This window comes from Phaenicophaeus curvirostris, chromosome 22 (assembly GCF_032191515.1).
Source record: "Phaenicophaeus curvirostris isolate KB17595 chromosome 22, BPBGC_Pcur_1.0, whole genome shotgun sequence".
In the NCBI taxonomy this organism is placed as follows: domain Eukaryota; kingdom Metazoa; phylum Chordata; class Aves; order Cuculiformes; family Cuculidae; genus Phaenicophaeus; species Phaenicophaeus curvirostris.
The window spans coordinates 7,410,404-7,434,110 of NC_091413.1; the positions used below are offsets into that span (position 1 = coordinate 7,410,404).

The following is a 23,707-nucleotide window of genomic DNA, read 5'->3' on the forward strand; positions in this document are numbered from 1 at the left end:
CTTCAGGGCCGCTCCGTTGCGGTGCAAGGACCTCCAGCGCTTCGGAAATCGTGGAAAATAAAGCTTTTTTTTCCAGCAAAATCCACATGCAGAGCGAGGTGGGGTCCCGCCATGCCGGACAGGGGCTTGGAGACGGCTGTGGTGCAGCCTTTTGCAGGAGGTGGGTGGTAGGGTTCTTCCCCAGGCAGGAAAACTGAGGCACAGAAGGGGTGACCCTGGGGCTGAGAGGTGCCCCCGTGCCTCAGTTTCCCCACCCAGCTGTGCCACCAGGCCTTGCAGAGCTGGGGCGTGGGATTTGGAGAGGGAGGGAGGTCCCAGTGGTGGCTGCTTCCCTGGAGAAGACCCTCATGGTCCTGGAGTGGGGCAGGGGCTGTGTGGGGCATCCTGGGGTGTATGGGCCAGGATAGGGGTCTATGGGGACTTAGGGGGCTCCCCAGAACTGTGAGGGGCACACGGGCCTCCTGGAGGTGCACGGGGCTACGTGGGGCTCTATGGGGCTGCTTGGGGTGTGTATGAGGGCTTAGGGGGCTACCTGCATGGGACACCCTGCCGGCCACCCCCAGGGCTTATGGGGTACCCCAAGGGTGCATGGGGCACCCCATGTCCTACAGGTCACCTTAAGGACCTATGGGGTGACCTAAAGGGTTGCACGGGGCACTGTGTCCTACAGGTCACCCCCAGGATCCATGGGGCAACATAAGAGGGGGGTTGTATGGGACACTCTACGTCCTATAAGGCCCCATCAGGACTTGTGGGGCCCTCTCAGGACTTATGGGGCACCCTGTGTCCTATAGGCCACCCCGTGTCCTATAGGCCACCCCCAGGATCTGTGGGGTAACCTTAGGATGCATGGGGTACTCCAGGATGCATGGGGCACCCCATGTCCTATAGGTCACTCTCAGGACCTATGGGGCACCCCAGTGTCCATGGGGCACCTGATGTCATATAAGTCACTTCCAGGACCTATGGGCCACCCTGGTGTCCATGGGGCACCCCATGTCCTATAGGTCACTCTCAGGACCTATGGGGCACCCCAGTGTCCATGGGGCACCTGATGTCATATAAGTCACTTCCAGGACCTATGGGCCACCCTGGTGTCCATGGGGCACCCCATGTCCTATAGGTCACTCTCAGGACCTTTGGGGCCCCTGATGTCCTACAGGTCGCTCTTGGGACCTTTGGGGCACCCCACGTCCTATAGGTCACTCTCAGGACCTATGGGGCACCCCATGTCCTATGGGTCACTCTCAGGACCTATGGGGCACCCCAGTGTCCATGGGGCTCCTTAAGGGGGTGCAGGAACCACCCCGTGTCCTCCTCTAGGTCACCCCCAGGATCTATGGGGCACCCTAAGGGGGGTGCATGGGGACACCCCATGTCCTACAGGTCACCTTTAGGACTTAGGGGGCACCCTGAGGACACGTGGGGCAGGCAGGGGGAAGGAGGAGGAGAAGGAGGAGGAGGAGGAGGGAGGAAGGGGCGGTGATGCCGGGCGGCTCTGCCCCCGCCGGGCAGGATTCGCAGCCGGGGAGCAGGGGGAGAGCAGCGGCTGCCAGGTACGGGACAGGAACCCCCCCAGCCCCAAGGGAACATCCCCCCTGGAAGGGGATGGGGGAACCCTGGGAGAAGGGACACCCCAGGGAAGGGGGCAGGAGACACCCCAAGGTGGGACAGGGGAGCACCCAGGTGAGGACCTCAGAGCTGGCCGGGAAAGAGGGACAAGAGGTCCCCTAGGGGACAAGGGAGACCCCAAGGGGGTACATGGGAACCCTCCCAGCAGTAGAGTAAAGACCACAGAGGTGTCTTGGGGCAGGAGAAGGGGACAAAGGGCCCCCCAGGGGACAGGGGACACCCCAAAGTGGGACATGGGACCCTCCAGGCGATGGAGTAAAGACCACAGAGGTGTCCTGGGGCAGGATAAAGGGGACCAAGAGTCCCCCAGGGGACACCCCAGGTATGGAATAGGGGATCCTGCAGATAGGGAGGGGACATGGGACCCCCGAGGTAACAGGATAAAGATCGCAGAGCTGTCCTGGGCCAGGAGAAGGGGACCAAGAGCCCCGCCAGGGGACAGGAGACACCCCAGAGTGGGCAGGAGACACCCTAGAGTGGGACAGTGGACACCTCAGAGTGGGACAAAGGGGACCAAGAGCCCACCCAAGGGACAGGGGACACCCCAGAGTGGGAGAAAGGGGATCAAGAGCCCCCCCAGGGGACAAGGGACACCCCAGAGTCAGAGAAAGGGGATCAAGAGCCCCGACAGGGGACACCCCAGAGTGGGACAGGGGACCAAGAGCCCCCGCCAGGGAACAGGGGGCACCCCACAGTGGGACATGGGACCCTCCAGGTGACGGAGTAAAGGCCACAAAGCTGTCCTGGGCCAGGAGAAGGGGACCAAGAGCCCCCCAGGGGACAGGAGACACTGCTGGGTAGGGGACAGGGTGTCCCAGGCAGGAATGAAGGTCACAGGGGGGTGTGGGGCTGCCCCCAGGGACACTGAGGGCTGTGCCCCCCTGCTCTGTCCCTTCTCCCTTGGGTGACCTCGAGAGGTTCCCCAGGGCTGGGGATGGAGCTGGGGGGCAGCTACACGAGTACCACGTCCATCCCAATTTGGTGGGTTCCCCTGCTCTCCCACCCCTGGGGACTTCGGGGTGATGTTTGTGGGAAACCAGGGGTCTCCTCCCTTTTGGGCCGTCCCGAGCCAGAACAGAGATACGGAAGGGGGCCCCAAAAATGGGGACCGGGAACCCCATCTGTGCACCCCGCAAACCTCGAGCTCCCCGATGCTGTGGGCTGCTGGGGCCACGCGTGGGGATCCCGCCGGCACAAAGAGGAATGCGCTGAGCACATGGTTCCCATTAGCCCCGCAGATGCTTTTTTTTTTTTTTCCCTTTTTGGGTTGGTTTTTTATGATTTTATGGATTTTTATGACTTTTTTTTTTCCCCTTATTTTCTGCAGCTTCGCCGGGAAGGAAGAAAGCGGCAGCTCCCGTGGGCGAGAATTTGGGAGCCGGTTTGGGGTTTCACAGGCGGGGAGAGAGGAAGGAGGGAGCGAACCCGCTCGGTTTTTTTTTCCCTTTAATCCCTTCCCCTGCTTGAGTCAGAGGTTGAAGTCACCAACGTGCCCATCCTGAAGCTTTTCCCTCGCCACGGGGCGTGGGGGGACCGACTGCCCCCGGAAAGATGCGCCAACACCCGTGAGCGGGATTTGGTGAGAGCAGAGCTGCCCCACGCTGGGGCATGAGACCAGGCAACTCATCCCACAGGTATTTTTCAAGCAGGCGATTCATCCTGCTGCCTCAGCACAGCCTCAGGGCTCCAAACCCTCCCGTTTGGGAAGGGGAAGCGTCGCTCCAGCTGCTTTTCCCATTGGGAAGCTGAATAAACAGCCCTTTTCCTTCCTGAGCGGGGTTTATCGGGGTCGGCGCATCCTGCCGGCGATGCTCGGGGGGCTGTTTCGGTGCTGGGGACACGGAGACTCGTGGCATCGTGCCTCAGTTTCCCCATCTGGAAAAATAAAAGGGGGGGATGCCCTGAGCTGGGAGATTAACAGGGTAAGCAGGGGATCCAGTAACATCCAAAAAAAGGGTTTGCAAAAGCAGATCCGATTGCAACCCTAGTTTTAAGAGGAAAGGTGGATTTTTCCTGCTGCTCAGAGGGAGTTCGGTCCCAGGTGGGGGCAGTAAAAGGAAATAAAAGGGGCAAAATAGTGGGGAGGTGGGAAAATGAGAGATTTTTGGATGCTGCTTTGCTGGGATCCTTTACCCTCTGTCCTCCCAGACACGAGACCATTTATTGCCATGACGTGGGACGGGGACACTCATTCCTTCTCCCTTTCCGGGAGGACGAGGAGGGAGGCGGGTTGAGGCCGAAGGGCGGCACGGCTGCAGGAGCTGCCAGTGCATCCAGGGGTTTTACTCTCTTTTGTTTTTTTTTTTCTCTTAATTTACCCCAAATCAAACCCAGGTCTGGCCTTTCTGCGGCTTCGGCGATGCTGCCGGGGAAAGCGGAGAAGAGGATCGCTTCATCCATCTTTATCACCCTGGTGCCACCACGCAGGGAGGTGGCACCTGAGGAGAAAAGCCCACGGGAGCCGCAGCCGGATGGTGCTGAGGTCCTGGGTGCTCATCGTCCCCGCGTTCCGCAGACGCAGCGCCCTGCGTTGTCCAATGGAGGTGAGCGGGGTCCTTGAGGGGCTGGAGGATGGTGATGGTGCCGAAGATGCTGCGGAGACTGTTTGTTATAGGATGCGCTTGCAGGCAGAAGGGGATGTGTTTTTTCTGGGGCTTATTCCCCAAATCCCAGCACCCATCCTGGGATGGATCCGGCTCCTGGGGAAGGGCTGTGTTTGCTCTCCAACGCTGGGTGCTTATCGGTGCTGTTTGTCCCCTCCAGGCGGGACAGTGTTTGCTTTTGAGGCAGGGCGATATTGGACGTTATTGCCCCTCTAAACTCGCCATGTTTGGCTTTCGCTGCAGAATCCCACCCGGCAGCCCCTGTGCCTTCGTCCTCACCCGTCCTCGTCCTCTCCGAAGCGCCCCAGTCCTTGTCCATGGAAACACTGGGTCCAGCACTGCAGCAACTGGACCTGGCAGCACCCACAGCCCTCCAGGTGAGGAGGATGGTATGCAGTCACCCCACTGCCTCATTTTCCCCACCTGCAAGAGCATAATCTCCCTCTGGACTCGGCACTGGGGAGACCGCTCCTCGAATCCTGGGGTCAGTTCTGGGCCCCTCACCACAAGAAGGATGTTGAGGCTCTGGAGCGAGTCCAGAGAAGAGCAACGAAGCTGGTGAGGGGGCTGGAGAACAAGAGGAGCGTCTGAGAGAGCTGGGGGCGTTTATCCTGGAGAAGAGGAGGCTGAGGGGAGACCTCATTGCTCTCTCCAACTGCCTGAAAGGAGGTTGTGGAGAGGAGGGAGCTGGGCTCTTCTCCCAAGGGACAGGGGACAGGACGAGAGGGAATGGCCTCAAGCTCCACCAGGGGAGGTTCAGGCTGGACATTAGGAAAAAATTTTTCCTGGAAAGGGTCATTGGGCACTGTCAGAGGCTGCCCAGGGAGGGGGTTGAGTCACCTTCCCTGGAGGGGTTTAAGGGACGGGTGGATGAGGTGCTGAGAGACATGGTTTAGTGATTGATGGGAATGGTTGGACTCGATGATCCTGGGGGTCTTTTCCAACCTGGTGATTCTATGATCCTATGATTCTATAAATAGTGGCTTTAACTTGGAGGGGGAAGATTTAGGCTAGACATTAGAGGGTCTTGGGGAGAAACTGGCATGAGTTTTCCAGAGCAGTGGTGGCTGCCCCATCCCTGGAGGGGTTCAAGGCCAGGTTGGATGGGGCTTGGAGCCCCTGATCCAGTGGGAGGTGTCCCTGCCCATGGCAGGGGTGGGACTGGATGGGCTTGGAGGTCCCTTCCAACCCAAAACATTCTATGATTCTACGATAAATGTAACCTGCCTTCACGTTCCTCCGCTCACCAGGCCCCGTCTGCCTTCCCTGCCAAACTGAGGCCACCCAGACTCTGCCAGGAGCAAGCAGGGAAGCTGCCGTGGCAGGATGCGAATGGGTACCCGGAGAGGGATGGCTCCAGAGGTGAGTGGAGGTCTCAGCTGTGCAGTGCGGCCTCTGCGGCCCCAGCTGGGGAAACTGAGGCACACAGCACCCAACCTTTCTCCCCTCTTCCCGCAGACATCTGTGCCTTCTGCCACAAAGCGCTGGGGCCCCGGGAGCCGACGGTGGAGGCGATGCGGAAGCAGTACCACGCCGACTGCTTCACCTGCCGGACCTGCCAGCGGCTCCTGGCTGGCCAGCGCTACTACCAAAGAGACGGACGCCCCATGTGCGACACCTGCTACCAGGTACCTGACCTCCCTTGGGGACAACCAGCATCCCAGGGCAGGATCTGGCACCTAAGATGGGGGAAAAGCTTGTTAGCAGGGCCTGTAGCAACAGGATGAGGGGTTGTGGTTTTAAACGAAAAGAGAGTTTAGACTAAATATTGGGAAGAAATTGTTTTGGGTGGCCCAGGTTGCCCAGAGGGGTGGTGGCTGCCCCATCCCTGGAAACATTCAAGGTCAAGGATGGAGTTTTGAGCAACTGAATCTGGTTGAAGATCTAGGAAACTAGGAGAAGTCTGGCTGGAAAGCTGCCTGGAGGAGAAGGACCTGGGGGTGTTGGTTGACAGCGACTGAACATGAGCCAGCAGTGGCCCAGGTGGCCAAGAAGGCCAATGGCATCTTGGCTTGGATCAGAAACGGCGTGGCCAGCAGGGCCAGGGAGGTTCTTCTCCCTCTGGACTCGGCCCTGGCGAGACCGCTCCTTGAATCCTGGGGTCAGTTCTGGGCCCCTCACCACAAGAAGGATGTTGAGGCTCTGGAGCGAGTCCAGAGAAGAGCAACGAAGCTGGTGAGGGAGCTGGAGAACAAGAGGAGCGGCTGAGAGAGCTGGGGGTGTTTATCCTGGAGAAGAGGAGGCTGAGGGGAGACCTCATTGCTCTCTCCAACTCCCTGAAAGGAGGTTGTGGAGAGGAGGGAGCTGGGCTCTTCTCCCAAGGGACAGGGGACAGGACGAGAGGGAATGGCCTCAAGCTCCACCAGGGGAGGTTCAGGCTGAACGTTAGGAAAAAATTTTTCACGGAAAGGGAAAGAGGCTGCCCAGGGAGGGGATTGAGTCTCCTTCCCTGGAGGGGTTTAAGGGACGGGTGGATGAGGTGCTGAGGGACATGGTTTAGTGATTGATAGGAATGGTTGGACTTGATGATCCGGTGGGTCTTTTCCAACCTGGTGATTCTATGATTCTATGGTTCTATGTCCCTGCTCACTGCAGGGGGATCGGACTGGATGGGCTTCATAGTCCCTTCGCATCCAAACCATTCTATGATTCTCTATGTTCCCAAAAAACCCCAGGCCACGCTGGAGAAATGTGCCAAGTGCCGGGGGCTGATCACGGAGCGCATCGTCCGTGCCCTGGGCAAGGTCTACCACCCCAGCTGCTTCTCCTGTGCCGCCTGCGGCCGGGCCATCGGCACCGAGAGCTTCGCCGTGGATGAGCGGGAGGAGGTGTACTGCGTGGCCGACTTCTACAGGTTGGGGAGCATCTTTACTGATGGAGCGGTGAAGCCCTGGGCGGTCTCCATCCCTGGAGGGGATCAAAAGACGTGTAACTGTGATGCTTGGGGCCATGGTTTGCCTGGCATGGTGGGGTTGGACTGGATGAGCTTAGAGGGCTTTTCCAACCTTAATAATTCTATAATTCCCCCATGCTGAAGGGGGAATGGCTCATCTCCGTCACCCCCGAGGCTCACGCCACTCCTGTTTGCTCTCATCAGGAAATACGCCGTGGTCTGCAGTGCCTGCGAGCACCCCATCATCCCCCACGATGACAAGGACACCTACAAGATTGAGTGCCTGGGACGCACTTTCCACGAGAGCTGCTACCGCTGCGAGGTACGGCCCCCCGAGAGCCGCGGGGTTTGGCATCGAACCTTCGCAAAGCACGATCCACAGCACCCAGGGTTATTTTCTAGCCAGCGGTTTTATCTTGCAGGCGACAGGGAATCAGGGAAAGGAATAAATCGGGTGAAAAGGACGGTGTGTTTGGCCAGGAGAGCTTCAGCTTCTCACGCTTCTCATGTAGTTTGTTGGTTTTTCCAAGCAGTGGTGGGTTTGGCAGGAAAGATGGGATGCACTGGCAAGGTGTCTCACATGCAGCACAGCACAGGGACCACCAAACAACTTGCCCTCTACAGCTCCTGGAAAGGAGGTTGTGGTGAGGTGGGTGCTGCTCTCCTCTCCCAAGGAACAAGGCGTAGAATGAGGGGAAATTGGCTCAAGTTGTGCCAGGTGAGGTTTAGACTAGATATTTGGAAAAACGTCTTTATGGACAGAGTGGTGAAGCCCTGGCAGAGGCTGCGCAGGGCAGTGGAGGAGTCTCCATCCCTGGAGGGATTTAAAAACCATGTGGCCACGGCACTTGGGAGTGGAGTTGGGCTCATGGTTGGACTGGATGAGCTTAGAGGGCTTTTCCAACCTACATGATTCCATGATTCTATCCTATATCCTATTCTTTCCCCTCTCTCCCCCAAGAGCTGTGGGACACCCCTGTCGCCAGAGCCATCGGAGAGCGGGTGCTACCCCCTGGATGACCACCTCCTCTGCAAGTCCTGCCACATCCACCGGCAAAACGAGTCGTCCTGCTAAAACCCCGCGGCTCCACCTCTGTCTTCCAGCGCCGCACACCAAACAGGGAGGTTCCCACTGGAATGCACCCTGCGGCCGGCCCCGGGTGCCCGCTGCAGCCCCAAATAGCTGCAGGACAGGAGTTTTCATCACTAAAATGTACCCAGGACCCTGACTTGCCGGGCTGGCCGTGCGGAGAAGCGTGGATAAAGTGTCCTGGCATGGCTCTGCCATCCTTATGAACATAAAAAGCCCTGGCAGAGCAGCGGTGGCGGAGGAGCTGAGGTTTTGTTCTCTTATTTCTATCCTTAAACTCCTTTTCTGAGGCTGGTTTGGGGCTCCTTGGGTGTTTTTTTCTTTCTTCTTGAGCTTCCTCGGGGTTTCACTTAAACGTTTCTATCTGTGGTGGCACAGAGAGCAGGCACTGATTTAGTTACTCGCAGTTAAATAAAACCCCATGTTTAAAAAGCCCTGTTTCTTTCATCCGCCCTGCATTCCAAACCCATAGAATACAAGTTTAGGAACAAGAAAAAAAAAAACAACCCTGCTTTTTAGAGGCGTGGCAGGAGTTGGGTCGCCCAGGGCTATAACGCAGCGGATTTTGGGGTGCAGTGATCTGGCAGAGCTGCTGTACCCAGGGGAGAGCGGGGATTTATTTCTTGGGTTGGATTTGGGATTTTGCCATGTGCCCTGGTGCTGATGAAGCATTGAGGGAGGGTTTTTTTTCCTGCCTGCAGCGTCTGGGCTCCATCTCCACCAAGTCCTGAAGCCGGCAGAGGGCAGGCAGAGCACAAGTTGATCCATCAGGCAGAGAAAATCAGCTAAACACTCTTTCCTGCGTTCCACAGCGCTGGGAAAGACGGGACAGCCTCATTTCTGCACGATATTCAAGATATCGCTTTGCTGTCCCAAGCTTTTCGATGTCTAAGCCCCAAAACAGCAGAATTAGACCATTTCTCTGCATGCCCAACATCTGTGCAACCGATGTCACGTCTGCGTGGCGGTTTTGCTTGCGAGAGCGTTGGAAACCAGGCAGAGAAAGAGGGGGGTTTTCTGTCCTTAAAAAGCCACAAATCAAGAGCAGAAAATAGCAAAAGCATCTGAAATGTTGTTTAATGCTTTCCTGATGAAAAAAAAAACGGACCTGCTAAAAAAATAACAACCATCAAACCAGCAGCCACATGCTTCTAGGTCACATTGTAGAATGTTCCTGCAGTGCGTGCTGTATTTATGAATGAAGGGGTTAATGTATAGTTAATGTATGCACTGGGTTGATTAATTGCACCAACCCCACAACTATTTCCTGCTGAATGTTCCCCATCTACAAAGCCTATTTATTACTCAACGTTTGTTAGTGTGCGCCTACAGCCCATCAATCAGGTCGTAACTCGCTATAAACTGATTTATAAATAGGACGTTAATGTAAAGTCGCGGTCTGTCCCGGTCACACAAGGAGGTGGCTTTGGGTCCCCTTGGCTGGGATCCCCGTGTCCCACGCTGGGGAAGTCCCACACTCGGAGGCAGCTCTCGCTTGCCAAAGCCTCTCACCCTGTGGGGAAAACCAGGCACTAAAACGATGCTAGGAAAGTGAAAAGACGTGGGCAGAGTTGGCGGTGGCCAAAGGGATTGGGGAAGGGAAGTCCTAGACGGCAAAGAGTTGCCTACAACCCCTTTCTTTTTATTGCAATACGGGTGTTTTTCCAAGCGGGGTTTTCAGGGAGGATGCTGAGTGGTGTCCTGGATGTGTTAGGGTGCTTGGGAGCTCAGCAAGCTACGCTGCCCCTCAGCAGAGCAGAAGGTGGGAAGAGATCAGGTATTCCCCCTGCAGAGGCAGGGAAGGGTTTTTATCGACATGAAGCCTTGGAGAAGATGCTGGAGGGAGAGGAGAAAGGCAAGATATAGCTAGAGAGTCTGGTGGCGTGGCAAAGGGACACACAAGGGGTCAGATTTAGCATGTTTTTCCAGGAGCGGAGGATGACAAGGGTCAAGGACAGATGGACGTGGAGGTAAAGCAATAAAAGATTTGTTTAAGCCATTTTCTTCTTGGATAAAGGGGACAATCATTATGAGATGAGCCCGGGGAGCATTTAAGGCAGAAAAGCACAGCCCCATGTTTTCCCCAGGGAGGATCTCGAGGAATTTCCAGCGCTAGCCAAGCCACGTGGAGGAGGTTTCGCAGGGGTGAGGCTGTGGGAGTCGGGTCTCATCCTGCTGCCCAGCGAGCCTGCGTTGGCTGTGACAGCTCAGCCCATCCTTGTGCCTTTGTGAGCGCCCAGGTCTGGCAGCGAAAATAAACCAAACCTAATGACGCACGGAGCAACACGAGCCCCCCCAAGCCTTGCAGAGCATTCCCGAAACCACCCAGGCATAAAACCCACTCCAAGCGTCTCTTGTCTTATTCCAGTGGCCAAAGGGCAAAGAGCATCGTCGGCCTCCAAAGGGCCGTGGCCCTGCCCTTCCCTGGGCTGCTGCAATAAGCCCATTTTCTCTTGCAATCCCTCTTGGCAGGGCAAGGAGAGTAGGGAGGGACCTGGCTGCCCTCCAAGGAGAAGCAAATGCAATTATTTCTTCACTTCAGTGCTGGGTGCGGCCCCAGGATAAAATTTCCCTGGGTTTTCCCAGTGAAGGCATTGGATACCGTACCCCACCGCGAGGCCAGTCTGCTCCCAGGAATACAACGGTGTATCCCATAAAAAACCCCAAAGGTTATCTTTCTTTCAATTTAAAGGCTGCCTGATTTTTTTTTAAAAAAAGAGCTTTAAAATTAAAGGAGGAGCTGACAGGCACTGACGCAGTGTTTTTAAATCAGTGGTCGAAGCGTTGTGACATAACCAGTAGAGCCTTTTGCAGGCTGTGTTTGCAAGCTGAAGATTCTGAAGCAGCGTGAGGAACACAAGCCTGTAAAGGGGAACAGGCTGGAAAGTGCCTTTCCCAGCACCACTGGTGAGAAATGCAAAAAAGAGAGGGGGAGAGATGAGCTGGATTCCTCGCGTGCCTTCGCTTCGCCATCGCTGCCTCCAAGGCGCTGGGAGGGATCTGGAAGAGGGAAATACTTCAGGAGGGGAAACTGGAAAAGGCACCGCGAGGAGAGTTGGGCGCTTGGTGCTTTGATTTTTTTCAAATGGGACAGACAATGTTGGAGGAAATCTGTTTTTTTTTTCCTTTCCTCAACTCCATGTATTTGCAACCGTATCCCAGCTGGCTTGCTGCAGCGTCATCTCTCCCAGCAGAGCCTTCAGACCCGTTTTCTGCACCTTCTTGTCTACGACACAACCTACAAACCTAACATTTCTTAAATAAAAACTGCTCTGATCCTTCTAAGGGTTAAGGGAAGGGGGAACAGCAGGGATTACTCCAGGAGCAGCCCAAGCCCTGATTTCTCCAGCTTCATTCCGAGCACAAGGGAGATGGATTAGAAAAAATGATGCAATATTTTCCTTTTTTTCCCCAACAAACTTAAACGCCCAGCGCCATGATTTATTTTTAAAGCACGCTGTGTTTTCAATAACGCGAGGCGGCATCGCTGCAGCCGGTTACGCAAGCGTGTTACCAGGCTGCGAGCGCTACACTGGGTTATTTGAAAAACAAAAAAGGCAAAAAAAAAAAACCTCAAACACCACCCCACTCGTATTTCTGAAAATAGACTCACAGCACACTCCTGCGAGCACGGCTTTGACATTTTATATCCCAGCTTTCCACTTTATATCCCAGGTTTCCTCCATCACAGCAGCAGTGACTACTCCCTGAAAATTAACAATTTGCACCCAGAAGAGTGTTCTTCACTTCACGCAGCTTAGATCTTTATTTTTCTGGAGTCTGTAAGTGAGGAGTTTTATTAGAAAAATGACAAAAAAAGAAATTTGTTTCTCTCAGATGCTATCCTGTTTATTGCCCTTGCTGGGAAAAAAGCAAAGGGAGGAGGTGAAGGAAGGGAGAACAGCTCCTAAAAATAAATATATCCCTTAATTCTCCATGCAGCTGAACTTTCCCTCACAGGGGGAACAGACTTTAATCTCCTTTATTGGATTGCTTCGCCTGTGGCTGGGTCTCGCTGAGGTGAGCGGCGTTTTAAGGGCACCACGCTTTTGTGGAGGGGGGGAAAAAAATAAAAAGGAGAACTAAGGATGAAGAGGGAGGGTGTGATACCGAAACTGCTGGGAAATTAACTCTCTAAGACTCATTTTGGAGTTTTAGAAAGCAAGCATCCTTTATCAGGCGTGGGCAACAGGAGAGAGTGATCTCCATCGATCCTATGCTGCGACACAAGAGCTGCTGCAGAATATGTTTTTCTCATTTATGTGCATATAGCTAAATGTTTCCAGAAAGCCTATGCATATTCTATTACTTTCCAAGGACTAATTTTAATGTTACTATTATGAATGGCTCAACAGTCAAATCTCTTGCTAATTTGGGGCTTTAGAGCCAGCTCTGCCCGACCTTGCATTTGAGATGGGGAAATACTGCAAACAGAGGGGATTCCAGTAGACACCTCTGCTCAGCACAGACCACGCTTCAAACGAGACGTCATCATCTACAGAGAACGAACAGCGGCTGGAAAAATCACCGTTTGAATAAAGGGCATGCTATCAAAGGGACGTTCTGGCTAACTGTCAAAAATTACAATTGCTGAGATAAAGCTGAACTCTACCTTAAGTCAAAATACTCCGTTTTTGGTAATAGTAACTACAATTTCTATCAATCACAGGGAGCCACCTCTGTTCAGCACAAGGTCAGGCTTCACGCAAGACATTATCATCTACAAAGAGTGGACAATGTCTGGAGAAGCAGTTTGAACAAAACCTTGCAATCAGAGGAACATTCTAAGCTTCGAAAAGTACACCTGCTTAGATTAAGCTTCACCACATTCCAGCTTAAATCAAAAAATATTCCACTTTTTGCAGTAGTTCTTGCATCATCTGGAAAAACTGTGTTTGAAAGAAAACACGCTACTGGGGGGCCATTCTGTCTGACTTTCAGAAGAGCAGTTACTTGGATGAACCTTAACTACGCTACCGCTTAAACCATAACAGTCCAATTTTTATAACAGTAACTAATTCTGCTATAATGTGGAAAAAAAAGTGTTTGGGGGAAAAAGCACGTTATTGGGGGATTATCTGACTTTGAAAAAATATAGTTACTTGGATGAAACAACTATACTACAGCTTAAATTTAAAAAAAATCCACTTTTTGTAATAGTTACCTAGAAAAACACTGGAGAAAACATGGTATCGGGGTGACACTGTGTATAACTTAAAACCAATCCAATTACTTGGGTGAAACTGAACTCTGAATCATAATATTCCACTTTTTCTAATTGTAACTAATTCTTGTATCATCTGGGAAAACTCTGGAGAAGAAAATACATGTTATCAGGGGGTTATTCGGTCTAACTATCAAAAAATACAATAAAGTTACTTGGATGAAACTTTAGGTTAAAAAAAATATTCCACTTTCTGTATTAGCAATTGCTGGTATAGTCTGGAAAGACACACACACACAAAAAACATGCTATTAGAAAGATATTCTGCCTAATTTTCAATACATACAGTTAATTAGATGAAGCTTTGGGTTAAATGACAGACCCCGCGGGCGGGGGGCTGCCCTGAGGGCGCTGCCCCCGAGCCTCACAAAATGGCCGCCGCCCGCGCCGCCGACACAAAATGGCGGCGGGGGAGGGAGCCGGGATGGGGCCGCGGGGAGGCCGAGCGATGCGGGGGGGAAACGGACCTTCCCCCTCCCTCCCTCCCTCCCCGCCGCCTGTGCAAAAGGATGTGAAAATCATAGAATGGTTTGGGTTGGAAGGGACCTTAAAGGTCATCCGGCTCCAACCCCCCTGATGGGGGCAGGGACATCTCCCACTAGGTCAAGCTGACCAAAATGGCCAGAAAAAAAGCGTTTCCACTTGGCCATGGAGGTGGTGGAGGCTTCGATCTCCCCCCTGCTGCCTCAGGGACCCCCAAGTGCCACTGTCCCCTCGTTCCCCATTATCCCTTCACTCCCCATCATCCCTTCGTCCCCCTCACGGTGCCATCCCCTCATCCCCCTTGTTTCCCTCACTCCACACCATCCCCTCATTTCCCCCATGATGCCATCACCCCCTTGTTCCCCTCACTGCGCCATCATCCCTTCACTCCCCACCATCCCGTCACTGCCCCATCATCCCCTTGCTCCACTCACTCCCCATCGCCCCTTCACCACTCATCATCCTCTCACAGCCCCATCGTCCCCACACTCCCCATTGACCCTCACGGTGCCATCCCCTCACTCCCCCCACAATGCTATCGTCCCCTCCTTCCCCTCAGGGTGCCATCAACCCCTCAATCCCCACCATCCCCTCACTCCCCACTGTCCCCTTGCTCTCCTCACTCCTCATCACCCATTTGCTATTCATCATGCCCTCACTCCCCATCATCCCCTCGTTCCCCATCATCTCCTCGCTCCCCATCATCCCCTCACGGCACCATCATCCCCTTATTCCCCCATGGCTCCACTGCCCCCTCACTCCCCATCATCCTCCTAGTCCCCCTACAGTATGATCCCCTCACACCCTTCATGGCACCATCTTCCCCTCACTCCTTCACTACCCACAGTCACAGAATCACAGAATCACTGAGTTGGAAAAGACCCCCAGGATCATCGAGTCCAACCATTCCTATCATTCCCCTCATTCCCCGTTGTCCCCCATTCCCTTCATGGTGCCATTGTCCCCTTGTTTCTCTCATTCCCCTCACAGTGCCAGCCCTTCACTCCCCACTGTCCCCTCATGGTGCTATCATCCCCTCACTCCTCATTGTCCTCTTATCCCCCTCACTCCCCGTGGTCCCCTCATTCCTCATTGTCCCTTTGTTCCCCTCACGGCAACATCGTCCCCTCACTCCCCGTCATCCCCTTGCGGCGCCATCATCCCCTCACTCCCCATCATCCCTTTGCTCCCCTCACTCCCCACCGTCCCCTCACACCACAGCTCGCCAGCACCGACCCCTGAAACATTTTTTTTAATTTTTTTTTCCTCATAGCATGAAGATTTTTGGCCCAGAACTGCCCTTTCCACTCTCCCCCCATCACCACCACACGCGCCCCACGGTGTTATGGCCAATTCTGTCGCTCCCACGGCTTTTCTCCTTCACAGGGGCTGAAGCCACCACCTCCCGCTCTCCTCTCAACGTGGAAAATACCCAAATGCGCTTAAAAAAAATAATAACCCCCCCAAAACACCCAAGGATTGATTTATCTTCGGAGCCAGCGTGCTGGGAGGATGAAGCCGTCGCTGCTCGCCTGGCTCCCCATGGTTAATTAACCCGCCATTCGGTTAATTAAAAGTAATTCGCGGTGTGATCAGACGTGGTAATACCGTAAAAATATAGCTCTCAGTGCTGGGGCTGCGGCCAAGGTACCACGTACGCTTTTATTTGTTAAATATCACTTTTAATGTTGCCTTACCCTCTATTTTCTGCATCACGGTGTTCCGGGCGGCGTTAGAGCATCACCCCTTCTTTGTTAAAATCCACACACCTAAAACAGGGCTGTTTTTTTCCTGAAATTGCAAATTTAGGCCCATACAGATGCTCTTTTTTCTATGTATATAGAAATATTTCAATATATTTAATGCATATTTCTCTGTATCTACGTATCTCCTTTTATCCAGGGACTGATTACAGAATATAAAATAAAGCCACACACCTAAAACATTATGATTTAATCATATATAATCACTATAATTTTGGCTTATACATATGGTTGATTTTATATATTTTTTTACCTTTGTTTTCCTCCATTGGCTTCCTACTAAAATATATCCTAAAAGCAGGAGAAAAAATGCCATTAAAAAAAACCAACAACAAAAAAGAACAAAAACCAACCCATCTCTTTTTTACAATCCGTGATGGAAGTTTGTCCCTGAATGTTTTATTTGTTCCACAGAGATGTAGATTTTCCTTGGAAGGTTTGGGGAGGATTTTTTTTAATTAAGAGGAAAAAAAAAAACCACCAAAACCACAAAAAAAATTAAAAAGAACCAAAAAGGAGGAAAAAATGAAGAAAGGCTCAGAAACCCCAAGGTTTTCGGTGGCTGCGAGCGCTCTGCTGGGATCCGGAGGAGGGATCAGCTCCTTTAGCCCATCCAGCGCTTCAAAACAACACTATTTTTTTTTCTTTTTTTTTTTTTTTTTGGTTGGTGCTTTGTGTTGGGGCGTTTTATTTCAAGCCGAGCGGCTGCAGAGCCCCCGGGCCAGGGCTGCTACAGCTGCTCCTGGGCTTCGGTTTCAGAGAGAGAGCTTTTTTTCCCCCTGCGGTCCTCTCTCTTTCCCTTCCATTACGTGCTCTCTTTTTTTCCCCCCTCTGCGGGTATAAAGGTTTCTCTCCTCTCCTCAGCTCGGCTGCTGGTTCCAGAAGCTTCCAAGGGGAGGGGGGCACCCACTGCGGAGCCTTTGCCGCAGCGCCGGGGGAGGAGGAGGAGGAGGAGGATGCTGAGGATGCGCCACCTCTCCCTGCCTTGCCTTGCAGCCTCTCTCCAAGCCTCTTCCCTCTTCCTAGATTCCCCGTACCCTTCAATCCGCTGCTGGGAGGTGTTTGCAAGGCTTAATTTTTTTTTTTCCCCCCCCCTCTCCTCCCCCTGTTGCTAAATGAATTAAAAGCAGGGATGTCTCCTGATGGAGATGGATGAGGGTGGGCTGCAGCCATGGGGCTAGCGGATGGCAGCAGTGACCTTTCCCAGGCTTCTCCCCCAATCCCGACGTGCTCCCGCTTGGAATTCATTTTAAATAGCAGGGTTATTATTTTTTATTTTCTCTTCCCCCCCCCCCTCCCCTTAAGGAACAGCTTGTGCTTTCAGTGAGTTCTTTTTCTCGGTAGCCTGTGGGTTGGAGCTTCCTCGTGATCCGTTTTTGTGTGCGTGTGTGTTTTGAATTGCGTTTTAGAATTGCCCAGCTGGAGACAAGTCTTGGTTAGAGCTGGAACAATAGCTCCATTTTAGTAATAATGGGAAGGATTTACAATCCTACGGCACCTTCCTTGGAAGGCTTTCAAAATCATTTGCAAACACGCAAAAATCTAAGATTTCACAGCCCTTGTCTGTGAGGTGGGTAAGTGTTTTAATGGTGCCACCACCAAAAATCACCTCGGTGGCAAATCTCTGTTTCTGTGCTTAAAAATACGGCAGTTTTGGTGGGGCGTAGGGCTGCAAAGTGGGGTGGGGGGAGGCTGGTGAGCGGGGCTGGCTAAAAGCTGTAACCTCAATCTGTTCGGTGTTCTCTGTAGATGCAGAGGATTTTGTTGTGTCCTGGGAACCGGGCTGTTATTTCTCTGCCTGCCCCGTGCAGACAAGCACGCGGTGTGCCAGGGCGAAGCTGCCAACTCTCCTGCTTGTCAGCAAACATCTGCTGATAGATTTTTATTGGTTTCGGTTTTTTGTTGTTTTTTTTTTTTTTTTAATTCATTACCTTTCTGTAGTCCCCGAGTGACCTCGGCTAGTGCTGGCTGCGCTGTGGTTTGACCACAGCTTTGCATTAACGCCGGCTGCTCGCGCTAATGTGTCGCCCTGCAAGACAGTGACCTTGCTGGGCGGCTGGGCCCCCCGAGCTGATGCAGATGCTCCGCTTCCATTACAGAACCATCCGTTTCCCAGCGCATTCCCTCCCTGATCCAGGTAGCGCAGGGGGGTTGCAATATTATGCATGTAAGCTGTCTTATGCCTTATTTTTTTGCTTTTCATTTTTTTTTCCTTGCCAGGGAAATACAAGATTGTTTGTGTGCAGCAGAGACCCTCTCAGCAAACGCTGTAAACACAGAAGGATCCAGGAGCTGCCTGGGCAGTGGGATCGGGCCCCGCCGCAGAGCGTATGGCACAGCGCTCTGGTGTGTAAGTGGGTGTTGCACACGGGCTGCAGGAACCCACAATGTTTCTGTGGTTACTTCTGTCTCCAGAGTGCGAGTAGGTCGTAGGGCTTCCCCTTCCCACCCCTGTTTCACAAAAGCAAAGGCTGGTGCTTCTGGAAAAAGCTCTGCCTTGTGGCCTTTTAAAAAAAAAAAAAAAAAAAAAGAAAGAAAAGCTTCTGTGGATTAGTCATCCTTATTTTGAAAGGAAGCTGTGTTTGCCAGTCCTATCTGTCTTAACGCATGCGCATGTGAGATATTAACTAAGAGCTTTATTTGCGGAGGCTGGAAATGTGCTCTGGCTGCTGCTCTCTGGAGCGGTGCCACCCAGGCTCGCAGGTGGAAAATCTGAGAGTCCGGCTTTTCCTACCCTGCCTTCCATTTTCCCGTTTCAGTGCTGGTAGCTCCGTATCAGCAGGTGACGAAACACAGAGGCTGTAACAACAGCAAGCAGAGAGAGATGAGCCGGCTTCTGGAGTCACTTCCAACCCCAGAAAAGAAACTGGTGATCTGGGGAGGGATGTTTTACAAGGGCATGGAGTGATAGGAGGAGGGAGAATGGCTTTAGGGAGGGAGATTTTAGGGGGAGATTTAGATGAGACATGAGGAAGAAATTCTTCACACTGAGGGTGGGGAGGCCCTGGCCCAGGCTGCCCAGAGCAGGGGTGGCTGCCCCATTCCTGGAGGGGTTCAAGGCCAGGTTGGATGGGGCTTGGAGCCCCTGATCCAGTGGGAGGTGTCCCTGCCCGTGGCAGGGATGGGACTGAATGGGCTTAGAGGTCCCTTCCAACCCAAACCATTCCATGACTCTATGATTCTATGATTTGTATCTTTTTTGGTGCCTGTGGTAGCTTTTACCCTAAGCTATGCTGTAACCTGTGAGAAGGCAGAGTTGAACCCTTTTGGATGCTAAAACTGGTGCCATTTTTAAACCTTTGTGGTTTTTCCCCTTCCCTGTGGTCACACAGAAGAGCGAGCAGGGCAATTGGAATGGCAAAGCAAAGGGCAGCACCCTCCCCCTTTCCCCTTTCCAAAAACCTTCGAGTCGTGTGCTCTCGAACTGCTGCATAGGCAGAAAATACACAATGCGGTTGTCAGCATTGTGCTGATGTGTGGCACATGGAAAAAAAATACACACAAAAAGGGGTGGGGAGAACGGCTGCCTCCAGGGAGTAAAACTGTGGGGCCCCTCTCCCTGCGTGCTATAGTCTATTTACTCCAAATTTCTCAGGCTAACATCAGAGGGAGCGTCGCAACAGCCTAAATTGTGCCGGTGAAGACAAGGGTCCCCTCGAACTATTTGTTTAGCTGTGAGTTTTCTCCCGTGAGCTGCTGCTGGTTTATTGCATGATTCCTCAAAGTCGCGCTCGCTCACCAGGAAGAAGGAGAACGCTTCCTTATTGGGTGCAATTTCTTTTGTTGTGTTGCAAAAGGTGATAAAAAGCAGCTGGTGCTGCTCTCTCCCAGGTCACACATGGCTTCAAGGCGCAGAACTCCACCAATCGTTAGCGTGCAAGGAGTGTTAGGTATCGGCGCCTTCTCGTTAGCCTTCCTTAATGAGAATATTGGCATTGGTGTTGCGTGAACGCCTCTGGCTGAGCGACAGAGAGGCCCTGCCCTGCTAGGCTGGAGCAACAACCCCTGAGAAATGCAGTGATTTGCAGTGCAGCTATTCCTGTGGCTATAGCAGCAGTGTTTTCGTATAATCATGGGATGGTTTGGGTTGGAAGGGACCTCCAAGCCCATCCAGTCCGACCCCTGCCATGGGCAGTGACACCTCCCACTGGATCAGGGCCTCCAAGCCCCATCCAACCTGGCCTTGAACCCCTCCAGGGATGGGGCAGCCACGCCTGCTCTGGGCAGCCTGTTCGAGGACCTCCCCACCCTCGCAGGAAACATTTCTCCCTGAGATCTCATCTCAATCTCCCCCTCTTCCAGCTGAAAACCGTTCCCCTTGTCCTATCCCTGCACTCCCTGATCCAAAGCCCCTGCCCAGCTTTCCTGCTGGCAGCTCCCATCCCTGGCCCTGTGTGGATAAAATCACACGGGGAAGCCTAGCAGGGAAGAGCGGTTAAAAAGAAATGACTATAAACTGGGGCTTCCAAAACACGAAGGGAGCTCTGGACAGAATCATCTCGTCGTGAAGACTGGGAGCTCCAGCTTTCAGAGAGGAAAGAACTGAAATCAATAGCTTTATTAGTACAAATCCTGTACTTTGTGTTGCTCAGGGTCCAGAACCAGGCTTTGTGTTCAAAGCCTTATACATTCAAAGCCAATATCCTTTGTCTTGGCAACAGATGAGCCCAAATATCAAACAGCACTGATTCCTGCTCGGGGAGAATTATCCACTGCATAAAACGTAATGGGTAAGCAATAAAATTAGGCCAATAAATCAGGCTGGCTTAAAAATGAGATAAAAGCCTGGCTGGCAATTTGATATTCAGCTGCCATGCTGTCATTTCAATAAATATTGTTGATGGGCACATAAATACATTTTAGAATGAGAAGATGGTGGCTGGAGCTGCTGGCTGGAACAAAGAGCCGCTGCAAGCGTTCCCGGTGCTGGCCGAGGGCTCTTGTCTGGGTACCCGACTGGTTTCCTGCAAGAGCAAAGGAAACCGGGTGCGTCCTGGATGCTCGTGGGGATCACCACCGACTGACGTTTCCTCCTCACAGCAACCAGCTGTTGGTGTGGACCCCAAGAATGTTTTCTGGTTCTCCCGCCCTTTTCTTTGTCCCTCCGAAGCAGACAGCCGCTAACTTTATCAGCTCCTTGTACGGCAGCCCCATTTTCTCACGCCCTGAATGGCTCTTTTGATCTGTCCTGTATTTGCTTGGCGTTTGTTGATGTGAATGTGGTGTTCAAGCTGCGATGGGTTTATAACCTGCTCCCTCATTAATAAATGACCTGGCATTTTAATCCTCTCCAAGTGCAGATAAGAAACAGACAGGTTTAACCGTGGGATCGGGTGAGATGCCTGGAGATAGCTCGGTTCCTGGATACTCCCAGCACGCGGGCATGAGGTATTTCAGTTGCCCCAGCCCCTGCCTTTGCCTGTCCTTAAGGCTGAGGACCACCAGCTGCTTCCTTGGCTGTGTCCCTCTAGGAAGGGTGGCACGCAGGGATTATAGAATCACTGAATGGTTTGGGTTGGAAGGGACCTCAAAGCCCATCCAGTTCCACCCCTGCCATGGGCAGGGACACCTCCCACTGGATCACGGGCTCCAAGCCCCATCCAGCCTGGCCTTGAACCCCTCCAGGGATGGGGCAGCCACCCCTGCTCTGGGCAACCTGGGCCAGGGCCTCCCCACCCTCACAGCAAAGCATTTCTCTCTGAGATCTCATCTCAATCTCCCCTCTTTCAGCTCAAAACCATTCCCCTTGTCCCATCCCTGCCCTCTCTGATCCAGAGCCCCTCCCTCTCCAGCTTTCCTGGAGCCCCTTTCAGCACTGGAAGCTGCTCTAAGGTCTCCCCAGAGCCTTCTCTTCTCCAGGCTGAACAACCTCAACTCTCTCAGCCTGGCCTTGTACGGGAGGTGGTCCAGCCCTCAGATCATCTCCATGGCCTCCTCTGGACTTGCAACAGCAGATCCATATTGTGGGATGCACATCTGTGTCTCTGCCCTTGTTGTCACTGGTGTCAGGGGACGCTCGCAGAGCAGAGATGGTGTTGGAGAGCAGTCCTTGGTGAGGCCCCTTTGGCCTGTGGGGAGGGTCTGGGCTCTCTCCTGCCTGGCTTCTTTGGAATCTTCCAGCGAGTTGGAGAGATCCAGTTACAGCGGCATTGCCTGAGCGCAGTTCCCTGTTGCAGTTTCCCCCCCAAAGCCTGCTAAACATATTAGGATAGAATCATAGAATCACCACCAGGCTGGAAAAGACCCACCAGATCATCGAGTCCAACCATTCCCATCAATCACTAACCCATGTCCCTCAGCACCTCTTCCACACGTCCCTTAAACCCCTCCAGGGAAGGGGACTCAACCCCCTCCCTGGGCAGCCTCTGACAGGGACCAATGACCCTTTCCATAAAAAATTTTTTCCTGATGTCCAGCCTGACCCTCCCCTGGTGGAGCTTGAGGCCATTCCCTCTCGTCCTGTCCCCTGTCCCTTGGGAGAAGAGCCCAGCTCCCTCCTCTCCACAACCTCCTTTCAGGGAGTTGGAGAGAGCAATGAGGTCTCCCCTCAGCCTCCTCTTCTCCAGGCTAAACACCCCCAGCTCTCTCAGACGCTCCTCTTGTTCTCCAGCCCCTTCCCCAGCTTTGTTTCTCTTTGGACTCACTCCAGAGCCTCAACATCCTTCTTGTGGTGAGGGGCCAGAACTGAATAGTTTTCAAGTCCAGAGCTTTGTTTGCATCACCAGCTCCTTTTCCAGCTGCCGTCAGTGTCCAGAGCCCTTCGAAGCTCTCATTCCCACCCTGTCCTCCGTCAGCTGCCGGTGGCTTTGTTGCCCCTCTCCCACAAACGCTCCAGGCACACACCGAGTGCCCCTCGTGGCCCTGGGCTCCTGCTTCCCCATGGCGGCCGGGCCTGCACTCGTGGCTCCATCACGACTCAAACAAGGGATTGAAGGGTGGCCGGGCGGGGGGTGGTTTTAGCGACCCGGGAGGCCTCGGAGCGGAGCAGCTTGACGCCCCCCAAGCCCCGGGGGGAGCCGAAAGCGATGGCAGCACGGGCCCGGCGGCCGAGGGCACCGCGCACAGCATCCTGCTTTGGGACAGCGAAACGGGGACCGGTGCCCACCGCGGAGAGGCGGCTCTGGGGGGAGAAGGAGGTCTGGGGCGGGGGGAAGGGACGCTTCACCGGGAGATGGAGCCGGGGGTGGGGGGTGGGGGCGAGCGGAGCGGCGGGAAGAGCGGACAGGAGGGGGGGGGGGAACGACCCCACTGCGCGTGCGCATGCGCGAGGCGGGGGAGGAGACGTGAATGCGCGTGCGCGCGGCGGCGCGTGGGGGGGGGCGCCAGCTCGAGGCGCGGGAGCAGCGGGGACTGCGCATGCGCCGGGCCGAGACACGGGGGGGATATGTGGAGCGGGGGGGGGGGGGAGCCGGGTAGTAGGAAGTGCGCGTGCGCATGCGCGAGGCCGGGGGAGGGGGGGAGGAGGAGAGCCGGGGGTAGGCACTGCGCGTGCGGGGGTCAGCGGGAACTGCGCATGCGCGGAGCGCGCGGCCGTTGCGGGCGGGGGCGGGGGGGTGGGGAGGTATCCGGGTAATGGGGGGGGGGGGTGCGTGCGCCTGCGCGAGGCGAGAGTGGGGGGGGGGGGGAGCAGCGGGGAGTGCGCATGCGCTTTCGCGAGGCGCGGGAGCGCGCGGAGAGAGCCGCGTAGTAGGGAGTGCGCGTGCGCCTGCGCGAGGCGTGAAGCGGCGCGTGGGGGGGGAAGGGGGGGGGGGAGAGCACCCGGTAACGCGCGTGCGCCTGCGCGAGGCGACCGGAGGCGTTGAGGGGGGGCGGGGGGTGTTGGGAAAGCGACGGGAACCGCGCATGCGCGAGAGGAGAAGGGGGGGGGGGGGGGGGAGCGGCGGGAAGCGCGCGTGCGCGAGGCGGGCGGAGGGTTTGAGGGGGGTGGGGGGGGTGAGCGGGGAGCAGCCGGTCCCGCGCGTGCGCGGGGCGCGAGGCGCGGGGGGTGTCGGCGCTGCCGCTGCCGGTCGGCGCGGTCCC

The 23,707-nt window shown here is 54.3% G+C and overlaps 1 protein-coding gene across 1 annotated transcript; it reads left to right on the top strand.

The window, feature by feature from the left end:
* The first annotated feature begins 1,513 nt into the window (after positions 1-1,513).
* On the top strand, positions 1,514-8,711 carry FBLIM1 (filamin binding LIM protein 1). The gene is made up of 9 exons (XM_069874959.1): positions 1,514-1,556; positions 2,960-3,266; positions 3,967-4,175; positions 4,479-4,612; positions 5,486-5,597; positions 5,694-5,863; positions 6,911-7,089; positions 7,333-7,450; positions 8,090-8,711. Exons 2-9 carry the CDS (start codon positions 3,241-3,243, stop codon positions 8,201-8,203), a joined length of 1,062 nt encoding a protein of 353 aa, XP_069731060.1. The 5' UTR covers positions 1,514-1,556; positions 2,960-3,240; the 3' UTR covers positions 8,204-8,711.
* The last annotated feature ends 14,996 nt before the right edge of the window (positions 8,712-23,707 follow it).

Bases quoted from the DNA above. Each gene is read 5' to 3' on its own strand.
- FBLIM1 (XM_069874959.1), top strand. From the start codon at position 3,241: ATGAGACCAGGCAACTCATCCCACAG. The intron at 5,864-6,910 runs GTACCTGACCTC...AAAAAACCCCAG, and splicing joins TGTGCGACACCTGCTACCAG to GCCACGCTGGAGAAATGTGC. The intron at 7,090-7,332 runs GTTGGGGAGCAT...TGCTCTCATCAG, and splicing joins TGCGTGGCCGACTTCTACAG to GAAATACGCCGTGGTCTGCA.